We start from the raw sequence: 16,002 nt of genomic DNA, 5'->3' as shown, positions 1-16,002 counted from the left end.
AGTGACACAAAGTTGAAAATGATGCTGTGAAGATTCAAAAACAGAATCCTAGCGAAGAACTTTCTCAGGGAAATCAGTTCCTTCATATTCAACATACTTGTAATGAGACAAGTTAAAAGGAAAGAAAAACGTGGCTACAAATATTTGGTTTTACCTACGAGCTTTATACAAAGTAGTCACCAATATTTTGGATTCATTTTTATCTAGTTATTAACTAACTATCGTACGGATCAAGAATTTTGTCCATAGGCAATGAAGTTCAAAGGAACTTTATATTGTTAAGCCAAAAGGGTGAAGCACGTTAATTTCATTGAGAAAATAGATGTATTTGATAAAATCTAATATTAACAATTTTATTACTGCTCTGAGTCCAAGGGGGCGACCCTCCCTTCTCTCTCAAAAAAAAAAAAAGAAAAAGAAAGAAACAAGATAAAAATTCATCCCGTAATCAAATTATACGGCTTACTACTCAAGTATCAATGATTTTGGATGGATGCGTCAGCTGGCTATATATTGTGAGTGTGACTTGGATATGAAACTTACTAATGTAATAATGTTGATGGTTCTCTCATTGCACAAGTGATCATGACAAGTAATAAAATGATGAATACAATATCATCCTGACGATGTCTTACACTACACGCTTTCAAACATTTTCGATCCCAACAATACGGTGACATAGATTATTTCAGACAAAAGAAAAAAAAGTACATGTATATATATATATATTGTTAATTGTATATTATATATTAATGATTAGGGTGTGTTTGGATTTTAAAATTTTTTTAACTCAATTCAACTCAACTTATCTTCAATTTAACAACACAATTATTACTTAATCATTACTTTATCTCAACTATTCATTATTTTTTCACACTTTTTCTCATAATTCAACAATACAATCATGATAAACTAATTAAAATCAAAACTCAACTCAACTAAATTCTAAATCCAAATACATTGGCAATCTCTAGCAAGGAGTCAAAATTCCAGGTGGCGCTGTCGTTGGGCTCCATAGATCCCAACGCTGCCCCCTATAACAAACCGACCCTCTCTCTCATTCTCTTCCCACCTTCTGAGCACAAGATCAGCTTAAGAGCTCTCACAGTTCCTTCTTTTGTGAACACACCGCCTTCCACCCCGACCTCGATGTTCCATTCATCCTCCATTGTGCTACGGTTCAGCGGCTGATCTCCCAAGAATGGCCTTCCTATCAACATGACCCCGCCTGCGATGCTCTCCACCAGAGAGTTCCACCCGCAGTGCGTCACAAACACCCCCACCAACCTGTGTCTTAGGACGACCAGATGCGGTGCCCAGGGCACGATCTTCCCCCTTTCCATCACTTTCTCAATCAATCCATCCGTAAAATTTTGCTCCGTAAAGTTTTCCCGAAAGGATTAGAGGAACGGATACCGCGTTTCTAGCAACAATTCTATTAGGGCCATGAGTTCATCTGGCTTAGGCTTGACTAGAGTACTAAAACTTAGGTAGATAGCAGAATTTGTGATGCAGCAGAAAAAGCGGCAAATCGATTCCTTGAAAAAAATAGGTTCTGATGACCCTGTTTCGAGGGAAACGGCATCCGGAGCACAACTCATGGCCTTTGGCGATTGAAACACAAGATTTAGGTCAAATTCCATCGTTTAGGGCCTCAAACAAGCAATTTTATGTTATTTATGGCATTTTTTGCTATTTTAGGAAATAGTTTATTTTAAAGAGTATTTTATTTTTTCGTTATTTTTTCGTTATCTCTATTTAAATGATGTAAGCCCTAGGGCTAAGACAGTTTTTGGATTATTAATAAAGTTTTGGGAGCTACCGTGCTCTTTCTCCCAATCTCGGATTTGATTCGAGTTTGATGTCTATTTTCTAGTATTCATAGAATCAACATGTTGTAGAAGATTGATGTCTGATATTCGTGCACGAATCAATATATTGCAATTAGTTCCGCTGCATCAATTCGGCTCGTGACAATCAAGCCACGGGATGCAGCTGTTTGGGTCAGAAAACGGAGGAGGAGAAGCCAGAATAAAGGGACCAATGCTTAGGTACTTTTGGAACTTCGAAGGAGTTAACGGCTTCATCGAAGGAGTTAACGGCTACAGCGGTCGCTCGATGCAGAGTTTTGCTCATCCTGTGAAGCATCCGGGCAAACGGCAAGTTGAAGTCTTCAAACACTATACCATCAGGCAGGTCCCTGCACTTAGTGTTTGAAAATCCTGGAATGAAGTCAAGGACTTTGTGTTCACATCCTGCGCCACAAGCTTCATCAGAATTACTTACTTAGCAATGAAAATGGCATTCTTTTAGAATTAATTTTTTTTTTCAAAAAAAAAAGAAGATAGATAATAAGCACCTCTTTTACTCCTTTTCCTTTACGCTCAATCTTTTCCCGACATGTATTGCTTGATATTCAGAAACTTGAAATCTATCTTTGATTTGACAAGACAATTGTTAGAAGAAAATAATGTACGGCAAGATTGTCTAATTAAGGTGCAATTGCTTTATTTTGATTACTTTATGCATGCAAAATAAATTATTCTAAATTCTAGTAAATATTTCAATTTTAGGTAAATTATATGTATTTTTCAGTAAGTCACACGTACTTTAAAACACTAGTTGTGTTATTCACTGAAATTTATAGTAAACTACTTACTACAGAAATAAATTACATGGATTTCATTTCGAAAAGTTTGTACCATATATATTATTAGTGAATTACTTGAATTCTGAGAGAGTTTTAATTAAACTTTTGGTAAAGCACTTGATTATATCATATCACAACTTCTATTGTATCAGAAAAGCTTTTTCTATGATACAACTATAAGAAATCGGGAAAAAAAGAACATCGCACAATAGTGTATGCCCTTGTCTAGTAATCAAAATATTTCGATTTTTGTTGTGGTGGGACTAAATATACTCTTTTTATCTATTACTACTTTAGGATAGCGATGCGTAGTATAACGGATATTAGTATGCTTTGCATGGGCACCTCCTTTGTCTTTCCCACTAAAAAATTTGTATGTGCTATGTCGATATCCCGTTTCGGTATACCAACTCTTAGGGACAAAATCATCATTTATATGATCCATCTGAAGGAAGTATTTTCAACTGATCTCTCGAGTATTCATGATTTTTTTTAAATGGAGCATTTTCCTAATTTAACGTCAATTTTATAATTTTTCGGATAAATAATACTATACAGGACGTCTTTAGATTTCACGTGTATCAACTTCAATTTTTAGAATTCGGGACAAAACTCGAGGCCAAAGAAATATTTTTTCTGCACGACGTTGATCCTTGAATTTTTCTAAATATAATGGTGATCTCGGATCATTTTTTCGATATCTAATAAAAAAGACGTGAATTTTAATCTTTACAAGCGTAAAATTCAAATTTTAAAGTCCGATTAAAAAAAGAAGGCGGAATTTTATCCCACCTTCTTTTCATCATGTTTTCCATTTCTTTCTGTTCTTTTTTCCATTTCTTTTTTCTTCTTCTTCATTTTTTTTTCTCTTTTCTTTTCTTTTCTTTTCCTTCTTCCTTTCTTCTTCTTCTTCGCTGGTCTGCTCCACTGACCGAACTGAAACTTTTTCTTTTTCTTTCTTCTTCCTGCTCTTTCTCTCTTCGGTTCTATCTTTTCCGCATCCCTGCCACACTTGCATTTCTTTTTCTTTCTTCTTCTGCCCCTGTAACCCGCCCGACTTGTCAATATCTCGACCTTCTCCTCTCTGCGTTTTCTTCTTTCTCTATTGCAGCTGCCATCAGCCCACTCGAACCTACCCTTTTCTTCTTCCCCCCTGCAACTCTGGCAAATCGAGTTGTCCCCATCTCTGACAGGCCCTCTGATCTTCTCTGCAACATGACCATACCTTGGTCTGTTGGCCAGCTTTCCTCTCTCTGTCCTCTGCCCGAACCTGCAGCCTCTGCAAACCCATCCTCACCAATTGTCCCGTGACCCTCTCTCCTCTCATTCTCCTCATGTTAACTCTGAAGTAACTAGCTTGTCCATCTCCATCATTGACCTTCCCCCTCTTCTTCTTCTTCTTCTTCTTCTTCTCCTTCTTCCTCCTGTCTCTTCGGCAGCATGGAAGCCAGCAACTTGCCTGACCTTTCCTCACCTTCCTCTTCTCTGCGGCTGTCCCCTCATGCCAGCACCCAAGCATTTCTTTTCTTTCTTCTTCCTTCCTAGTAATGCACAGCCAACGGCCCATACTTCACCTGCCCTTCTCTGCCCCGACTTTGCCTTCATGGCTCTACTTCCTGCAGACTCTCGAGGAATCATTTGAATTAGCCCCCTAGTCCTCTCCAAGGCTGACTGGCTCACTCCCATCCCTTGACTCTGATCAACTGGCCTTCTCACAAAAACTCGGCCCTCTCTCACGCCATCTGGATCCCTAGGAAATCTCAGACTCTCACCGACCCTCTGAACTCAACACTCCCACACGTAAACCGACTCTTTTCTGCTCACTCACAACCCACAGCTCGGGCCAGTCTTTACTCGAAGCTCAGCTTCTCTCGTCCCCTTCCTTCCCTCAGCTCACGCACTCATCTCACCTCTCTCTCACAGCTCACTCCCCCACAAGTTCTCAGTTCATTCTCACCACCCCAACCATCCCTCAGCTCAACTCCCTCACTCACTCATACCCCTCAGCTCACAACTGCCCAGCCTACCTCACAGAAAATGCTTTCAGGTCCTCTCCATCACGCCACCTTGACAGTCCCGACACCTCATTCCCTTCAGCTCACGCCAGCCGACCCCCTTGACCTCTCTCAGTGTCATCTCCCTAAGGACCCCCACATCCCTCAGCTCAATCGGGTTGGGTCAGGGGCAAGCTGCCCACGGCACGCCTCCAGTACCTCCAGTAGACCGCCCGGAGCCTCCCAGGAGTCGAGTGCCACCGTGTCCACCGCCACAGTCGCTCTCTAGCTCTCCTTCTCTCATTCGGGTTTCATTTTGCTCTCACGGACCTTTTCTTGTCATCTCGTGTCAACACAGGTTCTCGGCGCCCACGAGACACTTGCTGCCGTGCCTAGGAACCACTAGAGAGCCCTAAGCCTTCCCGTGCCCTGCTGGAGAAGCCATCCCATTTCATCCGTCGGTCATCTCTCTTCTCGGGCGTTTTTCCACCAGCCGGGTCTACCAGACCCGATCGGGTACCGGACTGCCCGACAGACTGACCCGACTCCCAGTGTTCTTCTTCTCCCTTCCAAGGCTAGGTATAACGATATTCTGAATTAGAGGAGTTAGAAATTTTATTTTTTCCGAGCCTTGTGGGGAGACAAGGCGGTATACGATCGGTTAATCATTTATTTTCATTGCACGGTTATGTAATGATATATAATTTGTTTGTGTGATGGGAAAAGATTAAAGTCGGGGCAAAGGAGACCGCTAAGGTCCGGGAGTGCCTTCATGACTCTTTCGGATCCAAAACGACCTCCTTTCCCCCGATATTAGTTGGTTTCGTATTTTCATGCCTTCCATATCATGAGTTGGTATTGTTTTATCGATTTCGTTAAATATTATATTTTGTGCGTGCTTGAATACTTGCGTGTGTTCATAAGATTATGGCGGCACCGATTTTGAAAAATGCTTGTTATAATCATGTTCGATGTATGAGCATGCGAGAAATGATAAAAAATAAGATTAGGAGACCACGTAAGACTCGATTCAGGCTCTAAGGGTCTCACGGCCATCTCCAAGAGATGATGGTTGAGTATCCTTTGACCCGCTTCAGGTCAGGCATGGTCTCGTCTCGTTTAAAGTCAATTCTCGAGTTGTGTGCCAATTGTATTTTTTTTCATTTGGCATTTATCGGATGATAAATCACTTATTAAACATATTAATTTTAAGTAATGTACATGGATTTGGGTATCGGTAACTATCTTGGATCCACGAGGATCCAAGAGCATATCGGCCATCATTGACCGAGTGTTTTTGGCCTTCGGGGACCGGTCTTGGTCCTGTGTGTCACGAATCGCGTCGTAAACTCGTAGTATTCAAGGTATAGGGCAATGATCACTAAGAGAATTTCACACACGGGAAAAGGGGCACGTAACTTGACTAGGTAAAATACTCGGTTTCAAGCAAAATGCATATATTGGTCAAAAATCGATAAGCGCGTCGATCGGTTAAGAACAAATGATCTTGTCTTTTTCAAACTCAAATTTCACAAATTATTTAGGCGCGTGGTTCGATGTAGCATGGATGTCCGAGAAAGACACGTGTACCTTGACTCGGAGATACGTCTCGTTTTAGGCGGCTCAAGTCATGGTACGGGAGTATTTTTTAGATCACTTTCGGATAAATCGATCGGTTCTTTGGTTCTCTTGGGGTTCTCACATAACCTGGAGGACTCAGGGATCGGTCGACACCAGCTACAGACCGAGATGGTCCGCATCGCGTAGTCTCACCTTTTTTAAAGTCATTTTTCAACACAAGGGCAATATCATATGTTCTTAACTTACCGACAACCCTAGGGTTAGGATAATCGAAACACCTCAGGCCATGGGTAGAGACGGGTAGCTTGTGCAGGTGCAGGTTTATCTGCATTTCCTGCTTTATCCGATTATGGTGTTTTCGATATCTTAGCATAGCATTGGGTACTTAGAACGGGTTCATCTATCATAAAACACGAAATTGGATTATTCATGTACTTGGCATAATCAAATATAGGCAATTAGGCAAAAATGGATAGATTTTGGATTTTAGGCGAAAACATGTCTCTGTCAGTAAAGCCGTATGTCACCTTGACATAACAATTTAAAATAAATCCACGCATCTTTAGCCAGATTAGCACTGCATGCAATTAAAATTCTATTATCTGTTTGCGTTAGAGAATTGTGTGTCAAACAACCCTGATTCATAATTAGCTAATCACGTAAACTTGGCACTTAATCCATAATTTGTCTGTATTCATTTGTTTTTATCTGTTTTTGTTTGTTTTATCACGGTTCGAAACTGAACTCATGGGATATGATGCACATGGGGTCCATTGCCCCTTTACTGTCGATCACGGGGTTCAACGCCCCCACACACCAAGTGGCGTGACCGGAGTGCGATATGGAGTCTCGCCTCGAGTCGTGGTCTTCAAATTTAACCGTTAGTAACCTATATTTGTACATTTTATTTTATAATCCGAGGTAAATAAGCAACCTTTGTCCTCATAGAATCAACCAATTGCTCCTTCAGATTGCTTTATATCAATTTTAAGAGACGTATGCCCAAAGCGTTCAAACACGACCCCACCCCCCCGGGAAAAAAAAATACAAACCTATTTATTGACAAAATGACCACATTTAACACCAAAGGAATTCTACCAAAGAAAGCCTCTAATATAGAGGGATCAGATTCCCAAGCTCCAGCCAGCAGTAGACTATTTACTTAAAAAATAAGGAGATAAGGTCTCATGACTCTCATAGGATCGACAAATTTCTGCTTCAGAGATCCATTATTTCAGGATATTAAATGCTACCACCAACGTAGTTTGAACGGAATTTTCTTGATAAAAGTCTTGGCAGCTGGATAAGATCATTTGAATATAGTATATTGACATATGTATTAAGCTCCATTATGTTTCATCTGAACTTCAATTGCCGAAAGTTAGATAAAAGAATCTCTTCTCCTTTTATAATAAGTGTAGATGAACTGTCAAAGATATTTTTTATGTTTACCACTCTAGAATTATCGATAATTGTGGTCTGACCATGTGATGTATAAAAGGTATAAAAAAGGAATTCAGCAAAAAAGAAAAAGGTATAAAAAAAGGAATGAAAGAAAACGATAATTTCACTCAACAAGGTAAAGAAAGATGACTACAAACTCAACTCCATTACTGCCAATTAGTTTTTTAATAATCTCCCATAGATAGAGAGAGAAAGGGCACGAATCGAAGCCATCCGTGCGAATATACACAAATAGGAGCTCTATATGTGATTTGGAGCTCTATATGTGAAAACGCACGAATGTAAAAACACGCGAATGGGCTTCTCATTTTTTTATATAGGGTAATACATAAATAGATATATATTATACTTATTCATGAAGACTTAGCATAGCATGCGTTTGTTTCGAATTGATCATAAATGCTGAAAAGTAAGTCTGAATTTTTAAATGTTATATGAAATAAGTGTTTATACAATTAAAAACTAAACACTAAATTATAAAAGTAAAAATGAAAGCTGAAAGTTAGATAGAACAGCCTCTTCCCTTTATAATAAGTGTAGTTGAAGTGTTCACGATATCTTTTATGTCACACCATGTGATTTGAGATGAAAGGTATAAAAAATGAATTCAGCAAAAAAGAATAATGTATAAAAAAATGAATGAAAGAAAACGACAATTTCACTTCAAGAAGATAAAGAACGATTACAAACCTAACTCTACTACTGCCAATTAGTATTTCAACGTTAATAATGATCTCCCACAGATAGTGAGAGAGAGAGAGAGAGAGAGGGATTCACCGAGAATCATTGCTGATTGAATTTACTTAGGTAAGCTTCCCCTTCTGTGTTTTTATTCTTCTTCTTTATCAGCTTTTTCTGACGTTGGGGTCAGCAATCCATTTGCCAAGGCCCTGAATGTGTTGAATGCCAAATCAAATGTGAACTGCTTACTAATTGTGGGACCACATGCCTCATGATTGTCATCTTGCCTATAAAAGGAGTAGCATGTAGTAAATTGCGGGAAGACACAAGGATAGGATACAGAGTGAAGCGAGCACGTGCCCGCAATTGAAGAAAATGCACGTGAAGCGCGGAGCTTATATGGAGAGATTTTATTTTGAGAGATTGAGTGAGCAATAAATTTTTACGTAATGACCTTCTAATGAAAAACTATTTCACAATTAAATGTCTACAGCTCTGAAGGAGGAGGAAATGGAAAGCACAATCAAGAGGGCAATCTTGCCCAACCCAGTAATATTGCAGAGTGAGGGATTATATGAGGTATGTATTTATCCATCACAATCCTGGAATCTGTTAACGATATTATGTTCTCTTATATTCACGGACCAAACCTAATTTGAATACTTCATTTTGTTCATGTAACAAATTATATGGATGGTTGATATGTATAATTTACGTGATTTGGTAGTATATATTGGACACGGCAGCATATCCACGCGAAGCCGAGCCTCTCAAAGAGCTGAGGAAGGCCACTGCAAGTCACCCGATGTAATCTCCTCTCCTCATGTCCCTTTTTCTTTTCTGGTTGCAAATGATGTTCATAGATCAAGGAGGAAATTAACATATAGGGGAAGAAACCAGATCTACTGACAGATGCTAAGTCGCAGTATTAATCGTCTCGTTTATGGAACCTATCACAAATTGAAACTATAAATCAAGGAGGATATTAATATGGAATGGATGGATAAAACAAACAGAGCTTTCTTTGGGACATCACCAGATGCGGGACAGCTGATGGCAATGCTAATGAAGCTTGTGCATGCGAAAAAGACGATTGAGGTTGGCGTTTTCACAGGATACTCCCTTCTACTCACTGCCCTCACCATTCCTGATGACGGCCATGTATGTTTCCGTTGTTCCCACTCTTGTATACTCCAGACTCCGATGTTACGTGTTTATACGTGCATGTGTCTCATGGACTTCTGCAGTAGGCAATTATTATTTCTCAAGATACTTTGATTTGCAGATCACTGCGATAGATATCAATAGAGAAACATTTGAGATTGGGTTTCCTATCATGCAAAAAGCCGGTGTTGCTCACAAGATCAACTTCATCGAATCACAAGCTCTGCCTGTTCTTGACAACCTCCTGGAAGATGTGAGCAGTAAAATGTTTTAAATGCACTCTTATAATTGCTCAAGTTGAGAGTTGTTCATTCCACATAAGAAATTTGATAAGAAACTTTAATTTGGAGTAGATGGTTGGACTTATCATTCTATCACTTCGGGCTTTTGAGTTAGACATTATTCTAATTGCTTGTAGGCTAAGTGAAAATTTTACACGATATTAGAGCAGGTTACGCTTATATGTGACTCATATCACACCAAGCCCTAGTGTGGAACTTGTGGCCTGTTTAGCTCCGAGTATAAAAGAGGAAGCTTGCATGGTAGTGATCACTAAGTCCGGGTATGGAGGAAAAATTCGGACTCCTCATACTCATCAAATATCCCCACTTGTCCGAGTGTGAAAGTGGAAGTCCACCTCATGGTTACAAGTGTGAGCATGGAAACGGAAGTCTTGCTCAAGTCAGTTTTTACGGGCAAGTGTATTGTCAATCCCGCATCGAAAAATTGATGAGAAATTCTGGAGTATATAAGATAATTAAGTCCACCATCTTATCATTTTGAGCTTATAAATTGGATATGAATCCAACCACTTATGGGCCCATTGACAAGTTTCCTATCCACATCTCACTCGTCTAAAAACATTTGCCTAGATTTGGATTGTTTCTTCTTGTTTTCAGCATTTGATCACGGTTGTTGATATTGTTCATTTTTTGCTTATTACAGAAAGAGAATGAGGGCAGTTTCGACTTTGCATTCGTGGACGCCGATAAGGAAAATTACCTGAGCTATCATGAAAGACTGATGAAGCTTGTGAAGGTTGGAGGCATTATCATATATGATAACACATTGTGGGGAGGCGCTGTAGCTTCGCCCGAGAGCTCAGTACCCGAGCCCAAGCGGAGGGGAAGGAACTCCTTGATTGAGTTCAATAAGGTGGTATCTGCAGACCAGCGCGTCGATATCTCCCTAGCAACCATTGGTGATGGAATGATGATCTGCAGCCGATTATGCTGAAGTTTAAGGATGAAACTTTCGGTAAATTAGTCTACTAGTTCTTGCATAATAATTAATAATTTGCACCTGTTAAAAATATCGTTCTGCAGACATGGTATTGAGATAAATGATGCAGGTTCAATCAATCGGTATCACCGCTCTCCATATATTATCCCGATTGATCTCCTTCTTGTATTAATAAAGGCACTTATTGTCCTCTCCTTCGCGTGGTATAATTATGTTGGAGGGCTTAAGGCTACGTGGTTTATTTCAAACTGTTTTAATGCCATGAGAAACTTTAAGATGCGACTCCATAATTATTAGTTTTATAAGATTAAGAGGGCCGCTACTTCTGCTGAGAGTTCAGCCGGAAATTCTGCGGAAACAGAGACATTGGCAGCGGCTGCAACTTTGGGAAAAAGCAAGGGCAAGTGATGTTCTTCTCACATTTCGGCAGCTCGCAAGGGCAATTGATGTTCTCACATTTTCAGCTGAAAAGATTTTCCCAAAGATTAAATATATATCTTAAGTTAGGGGTCGAAGAATCCCAAAAAAGTCTGAAAGCTGATGGTTCAGAGAGACATTCTTGTAGAACGCTTTGGGAAATCGATTGTATTTAATTAGGGCCAAGCACCGACCACTATTGGGGAGAATAAGAATTCCCCTCTTGCCAACACTAGCGGAATTATCACTCCAAGCTTCAGCTTGGTATACTGGTCCTGCAGTCCAATTCCAGATTTCAAGCTTTCTGAAGGCAGCAGGACTAGGATGAAGATAGATGGAATACGACATACGAGCGATTTATGTTCTCATAAAGCGGCTGCTGATGATACATTCACGGCATCTCATGTTGGTTTTATCTGCCAATTCGCTCGAGTGACACAAAGTTGAAAATGATTCTGTGGAGATTCAAAAACAGAATCCTAACGAAGAACTTTCTCAGGGAAAACAGTTCCTTTTTATTCAAGGTACTTGTAATGAAACAAGTCAAGAGGAAAAAAAATGTGATTACTAGAAAATAAACCATAACCGAATATCTTGTCACAAATTTAAAATAATAATTTAAATGACCAACTTTCTAACGGATAAACCTCTGTTAAAATAGCAGCGAACAAACTTAAGCCATAGTGGTTACAAATATTTGATTTTACCTAAAAGCCTATTACAAAAGTAGTCACCAATATTTTCGATTCATTTTTATCTAGTTATTAACTAACAATTTTACGGATCCAAGAATTTTGTCCATCGGCAATGAAGTTCAAAGAAACTTTATATTGTAAAGTCAAAAGGGCGAAGCACGATAATTTCATTGAGAAAATAGATATATTCAATAAAACCTAATATTAACAATTTCATTACTGCTCTGAGTCCAAGGGCCGAATATCTTGTCACAAATTAAAAATAATAATTTAAATGACCAACTTTCTAACGGATAAACCTCTGTTAAAATAGCAGCGAACAAACTTAAGCCATAGTGGTTACAAATATTTGATTTTACCTAAAAGCCTATTACAAAAGTAGTCACCAATATTTTCGATTCATTTTATCTAGTTATTAACTAACAATTTTACGGATCCAAGAATTTTGTCCATCGGCAATGAAGTTCAAAGAAACTTTATATTGTAAAGTCAAAAGGGCGAAGCACGATAATTTCATTGAGAAAATAGATATATTCAATAAAACCTAATATTAACAATTTCATTACTGCTCTGAGTCCAAGGGGGCCGATCCTCCCTCCTCTCCAAAAAATAAAAAAAAAGAAGATAAAAATTCATCCCCTAATCAAATTATACGGCTTGCTACTTAAGTATCAATGATTTTGGATGGATGCGTCATCTAGCTATATATTGTGAGTGTGACTTGGGTAAGAAACCTTACTAACGTAATGAGGTCGATGGTTCTCTCATTGCGCAAGTGCACGGTTGATGACGATGAATAAAATGATGAATACAATATCATTCTCTCGATGTCTTGTACTGTACAGTTTCAAACATTTTATATCCCAACAATACGGTGACATAGATTATTACAGACAAAAGAAAAAAAGTACGTGTGTGTATATATATATATATATATTAGCGTCATATATTGTTAATTGCATATTATGTATTAATGATAAACAATCTCCAGCAAGGACTTAAAATTCCGGGTGGAGCTGCCGTTGGGCTCCATAGATCCCAACGCTGCCTCCTTTAACACACCAACCCTCTCTCTCATTCTCTTCCCTTCTTCTGAGCACAAGATCAGCTTCAGTGCTCTCACAGTTCCTTCTTTTGTGATCACACCGCCTTCCACCCCGACCCCGATCTTCCATTCATCCTCCATTGTGCTACGGTTCAGCGGCTGATCCCACAAGAATGGCCTCCCCGTCAACGGGACCCCGCCTGTGATGCTCTCCACCAGAGAGTTCCACCCGCAGTGTGTCACAAACACCCCCACCGACCTGTGTCTTAGGACTGCCAGCTGCGGTGTCCAGGGCACGATCTTCCCCTTTTCCATCACTTTCTCGACCAATACCCTCGTAAAATTCTGGCCCTCAGGTTTTCCCGGAAGGACCAGAGGAACGGATACCCTGTTTTTACCAATGATTCTATCAGGGCCATGAGTTCATCTGGCTTAGGCTTGACTAGAGTACCAAAACTTATGTAGACAACTAGGGGCGGATCCAGGATTTTCATCCAGGGGACAAAAATGTTACTTGATATAAATAGTATATAAATATTTTTTTTCAGGGGGGCAAAATACTAATTTTTCTGTAGACAACAGAATTCGGCTCGTGACGATCAAGCCACGGGATGCAGCTGTTTGGATCAGAAAACGGAGGAGGAGATGCCAGAATAAAGGGACCAATGCTTAGATACTTTTGGAACTTTGAACGGAGATATTCGGTTACTATTGGATTGGCTTCTTCGAAGGAGTTAATGGTTACAGCGGCCACCGGATGCAGAGTTTTGCGCGTACTGTGAAGCATATGGGCGAACGGCGAATTGAAGTCCCCAAACACTATACCATGAGGCAGGTCCCTGCACTTACTGTTTGAAAATCCTGGAATGAAGTCGAGGACTTTGTCTTCACATCCTGTGCCACAAGCTTCATCAGAATTACTTACTTAGCCATGAAAATGGCATTCTTTTAGCATTAAGTTCTTTTTTTTTCCAAAAAAAAAAAGAGAGAGAAAGATAATATACACATCTTTTACTCTTTTTCCTTTACGCCAAATTTTTTCCCAAACATGTATTACTTGATATCCAAAAACTTGAAATCTATCTTTGATTTGACAAGACAATTGTTATAAGAAAATAATGTACAGCAAGAATGCTAATTAAGGTGCAATTACTTTATTTTGATTACTTTATGCATGTAAAATTAATTATTCTAACTTCTAGTAAATATTTCAATTTTAGGTAAATTATATGTATTTTTCAGAAAGTCACACGTACTTTAAAACACTAGTTGTGTTATTCACTTAAATTTACAGTAAATTACTTACTACTGAAATAAATTACATGGATTTCATTTCGAAAAGTCTTTACCATAAATATTATTAGTGAATTAGTTGAATTCTGGGAGAGTTTTAATTGAACCTTTGGTAAATCACTTGATTATATCATATCAGGACTTCTACTGTATTAGAAAAGCCTTTTCTATGATACAACTGTTCGAAATCAGGAGAAAGAGAGCGTACCACTTTAATGGATGTTCTTGTCTGCTAATCAAAATGTTTCGATTTGATTGTTGTGGTGGGTAGTAGTGGCAATATGTGTCGTGTTGCATTTAAACAGGTTGTGTCTAAACGGATTTGTGTCAAAAAGTTTTAAACCCGAATAGAATACTTTTAATAAACGTGTCAAGATTTTCAAACACGAGCACGACACGTATAATTACAAGTTGACACGGATACGACATGTCTTACCCGTTTAACTAAGTGTGTCTAAATGTGTATGTATATTTACCTACATGATATGATACTATTTCATTTATGTACATATTATACTTACATGATATGGCACTATTAATTTTAATTACACGTTACTACACGATTAAAATGATAAAAGCACTATAAACGGGCGAATTATATAAACAAATTTAGATGACTTTAGTATATTTTCTTCTATAAATTGATACAATATGTGAAATAAATTTATTAACACGATAACACATAATATAAACTAGTCTAACAGTGTCTAAACGGGTTACAAGGGTTGAACCCGTTTAAACACGTTTATTTATCGTGTCTAAACGGGTTTAACCCATTTAGATATGAAATACATTTAGCATTAATCCAAATCCGCTTAATCCCATGTCGTATCATTGTCGTGTTATCGCGTCGTGTCAAATACGATTGGCCTTAGTAGGGGACTACATATACCCTTTTATCTATTACTACTTACTCTACGATGGGAGTGAGTAGTATAACTTTCACTTTTCCTTTTTGCGCATGTTCGATATTTTTATTAATTCCCTGTTTGGCTTTAGAAATTCTTTTTAACTCAACTCAATTAAACTCCAATTATCTTCAATTCATCAACACTGTGCAAAATAGAAATTGGCAAAAGAATCGTGTCTTCCACTAGACACACAACCCTCTTTATATATTCTACTGTTAATTACACAAAGAATATTAACTCAAGACTATTTTAAATCCCTGAACTATTAACATCTATATATTTAACACACCCCCTCAAGTTGGAGCATATATATTGTGTATGCCCAGCTTGTTACAAATATAATATACTCGAGGACCCCTAAGAGCTTTAGTAAAAATATCTGTCAATTGATCATTTGAGCTAACAAAGGTGGTCACAATATCCTGAGACTGCAACTTTTCTCTAACAAAGTGACAATCGACCTCGATATGTTTCGTTCTCTCATGAAAAACAGGGTTCAACGCAATGTGTAGTGCAGCCTGATTATCACAAAATAACTTCATAGGACAAGGTTGTTCTACTCCCAACTCTCCAAGCAATTGCTTCACCCACAACAACTCACAAGTGGTTAGAGCCATCGCCCTATATTCAGCTTCGACACTCGATCGAGCAACAACATTTTGCTTCTTACTTTTCCAGGAAATTACGTTTCCTCCAAACAACACACAGTAACCTGTTGTGGATCTTCTATCTGATTTTGAACCGGCCCAATCTGCATCAGTATATCCAACTACTTCATTATGACCTCGATCTTGATATAGCAATCCTCTACCAGGAGCACCCTTAAGGTACTTCATAATCCGAATTACAGCATTCCAGTGAGTTT

General features: G+C 38.7%; 2 protein-coding genes across 4 annotated transcripts; one reads left to right on the top strand and one right to left on the bottom strand.

Annotated features, from left to right (window-relative positions):
* Nucleotides 1-1,034: 1,034 nt before the first annotated feature.
* On the bottom strand, nucleotides 1,035-4,217 carry LOC116193679 (anthocyanidin 3-O-glucosyltransferase 7-like). The gene is made up of 3 exons (XM_031522421.1): nucleotides 3,842-4,217; nucleotides 2,014-2,267; nucleotides 1,035-1,376 (listed from the first exon to the last, which is right to left on the bottom strand). Exons 1-3 carry the CDS (start codon nucleotides 4,215-4,217, stop codon nucleotides 1,035-1,037), a joined length of 972 nt encoding a protein of 323 aa, XP_031378281.1.
* Nucleotides 4,218-8,357: 4,140 nt separating this feature from the next.
* LOC116194306 (probable caffeoyl-CoA O-methyltransferase At4g26220) lies at nucleotides 8,358-11,019 on the top strand. 3 transcript variants are annotated; one of them, XM_031523089.1, is made up of 6 exons: nucleotides 8,358-8,496; nucleotides 8,864-8,949; nucleotides 9,098-9,177; nucleotides 9,387-9,531; nucleotides 9,656-9,787; nucleotides 10,480-11,019. In XM_031523089.1, the coding sequence occupies exons 2-6, from the start codon at nucleotides 8,881-8,883 to the stop codon at nucleotides 10,768-10,770; spliced, it is 717 nt and encodes a 238-aa protein (XP_031378949.1). In that variant the 5' UTR covers nucleotides 8,358-8,496; nucleotides 8,864-8,880; the 3' UTR covers nucleotides 10,771-11,019. The 3 variants fall into 3 exon arrangements, with proteins under 3 accessions (XP_031378949.1, XP_031378948.1, XP_031378950.1); XM_031523090.1 differs by lacking the exon at nucleotides 8,358-8,496 and adding an exon at nucleotides 8,610-8,747; XM_031523088.1 differs by lacking the exon at nucleotides 8,358-8,496 and having other exon boundaries at nucleotides 8,602-8,949.
* Nucleotides 11,020-16,002: the final 4,983 nt, after the last annotated feature.

This window comes from Punica granatum, chromosome 2 (genome assembly GCF_007655135.1).
Source record: "Punica granatum isolate Tunisia-2019 chromosome 2, ASM765513v2, whole genome shotgun sequence".
In the NCBI taxonomy this organism is placed as follows: domain Eukaryota; kingdom Viridiplantae; phylum Streptophyta; class Magnoliopsida; order Myrtales; family Lythraceae; genus Punica; species Punica granatum.
This window is presented reverse-complemented; position numbering and strand designations above follow the sequence as displayed.

Bases quoted from the DNA above. Each gene is read 5' to 3' on its own strand.
- LOC116193679 (XM_031522421.1), bottom strand. From the start codon at position 4,217: ATGGGCCGTTGGCTGTGCATTACTAGGAAGGAAGAAGAAAGAAAAGAA. The intron at 2,268-3,841 runs GTCAGAGATGGG...ATTCTGATGAAG, and splicing joins CAGAGAAGATCAGAGGGCCT to CTTGTGGCGCAGGATGTGAA. The intron at 1,377-2,013 runs GTTTTCTGACCC...AACTTTACGGAG, and splicing joins ATTCTGGCTTCTCCTCCTCC to CAAAATTTTACGGATGGATT.
- LOC116194306 (XM_031523088.1), top strand. From the start codon at position 8,854: ATGTCTACAGCTCTGAAGGAGGAGGAAATGGAAAGCACAATCAAGAGG. The intron at 9,532-9,655 runs GTATGTTTCCGT...TTTGATTTGCAG, and splicing joins CCATTCCTGATGACGGCCAT to ATCACTGCGATAGATATCAA. The intron at 9,788-10,479 runs GTGAGCAGTAAA...TGCTTATTACAG, and splicing joins TTGACAACCTCCTGGAAGAT to AAAGAGAATGAGGGCAGTTT.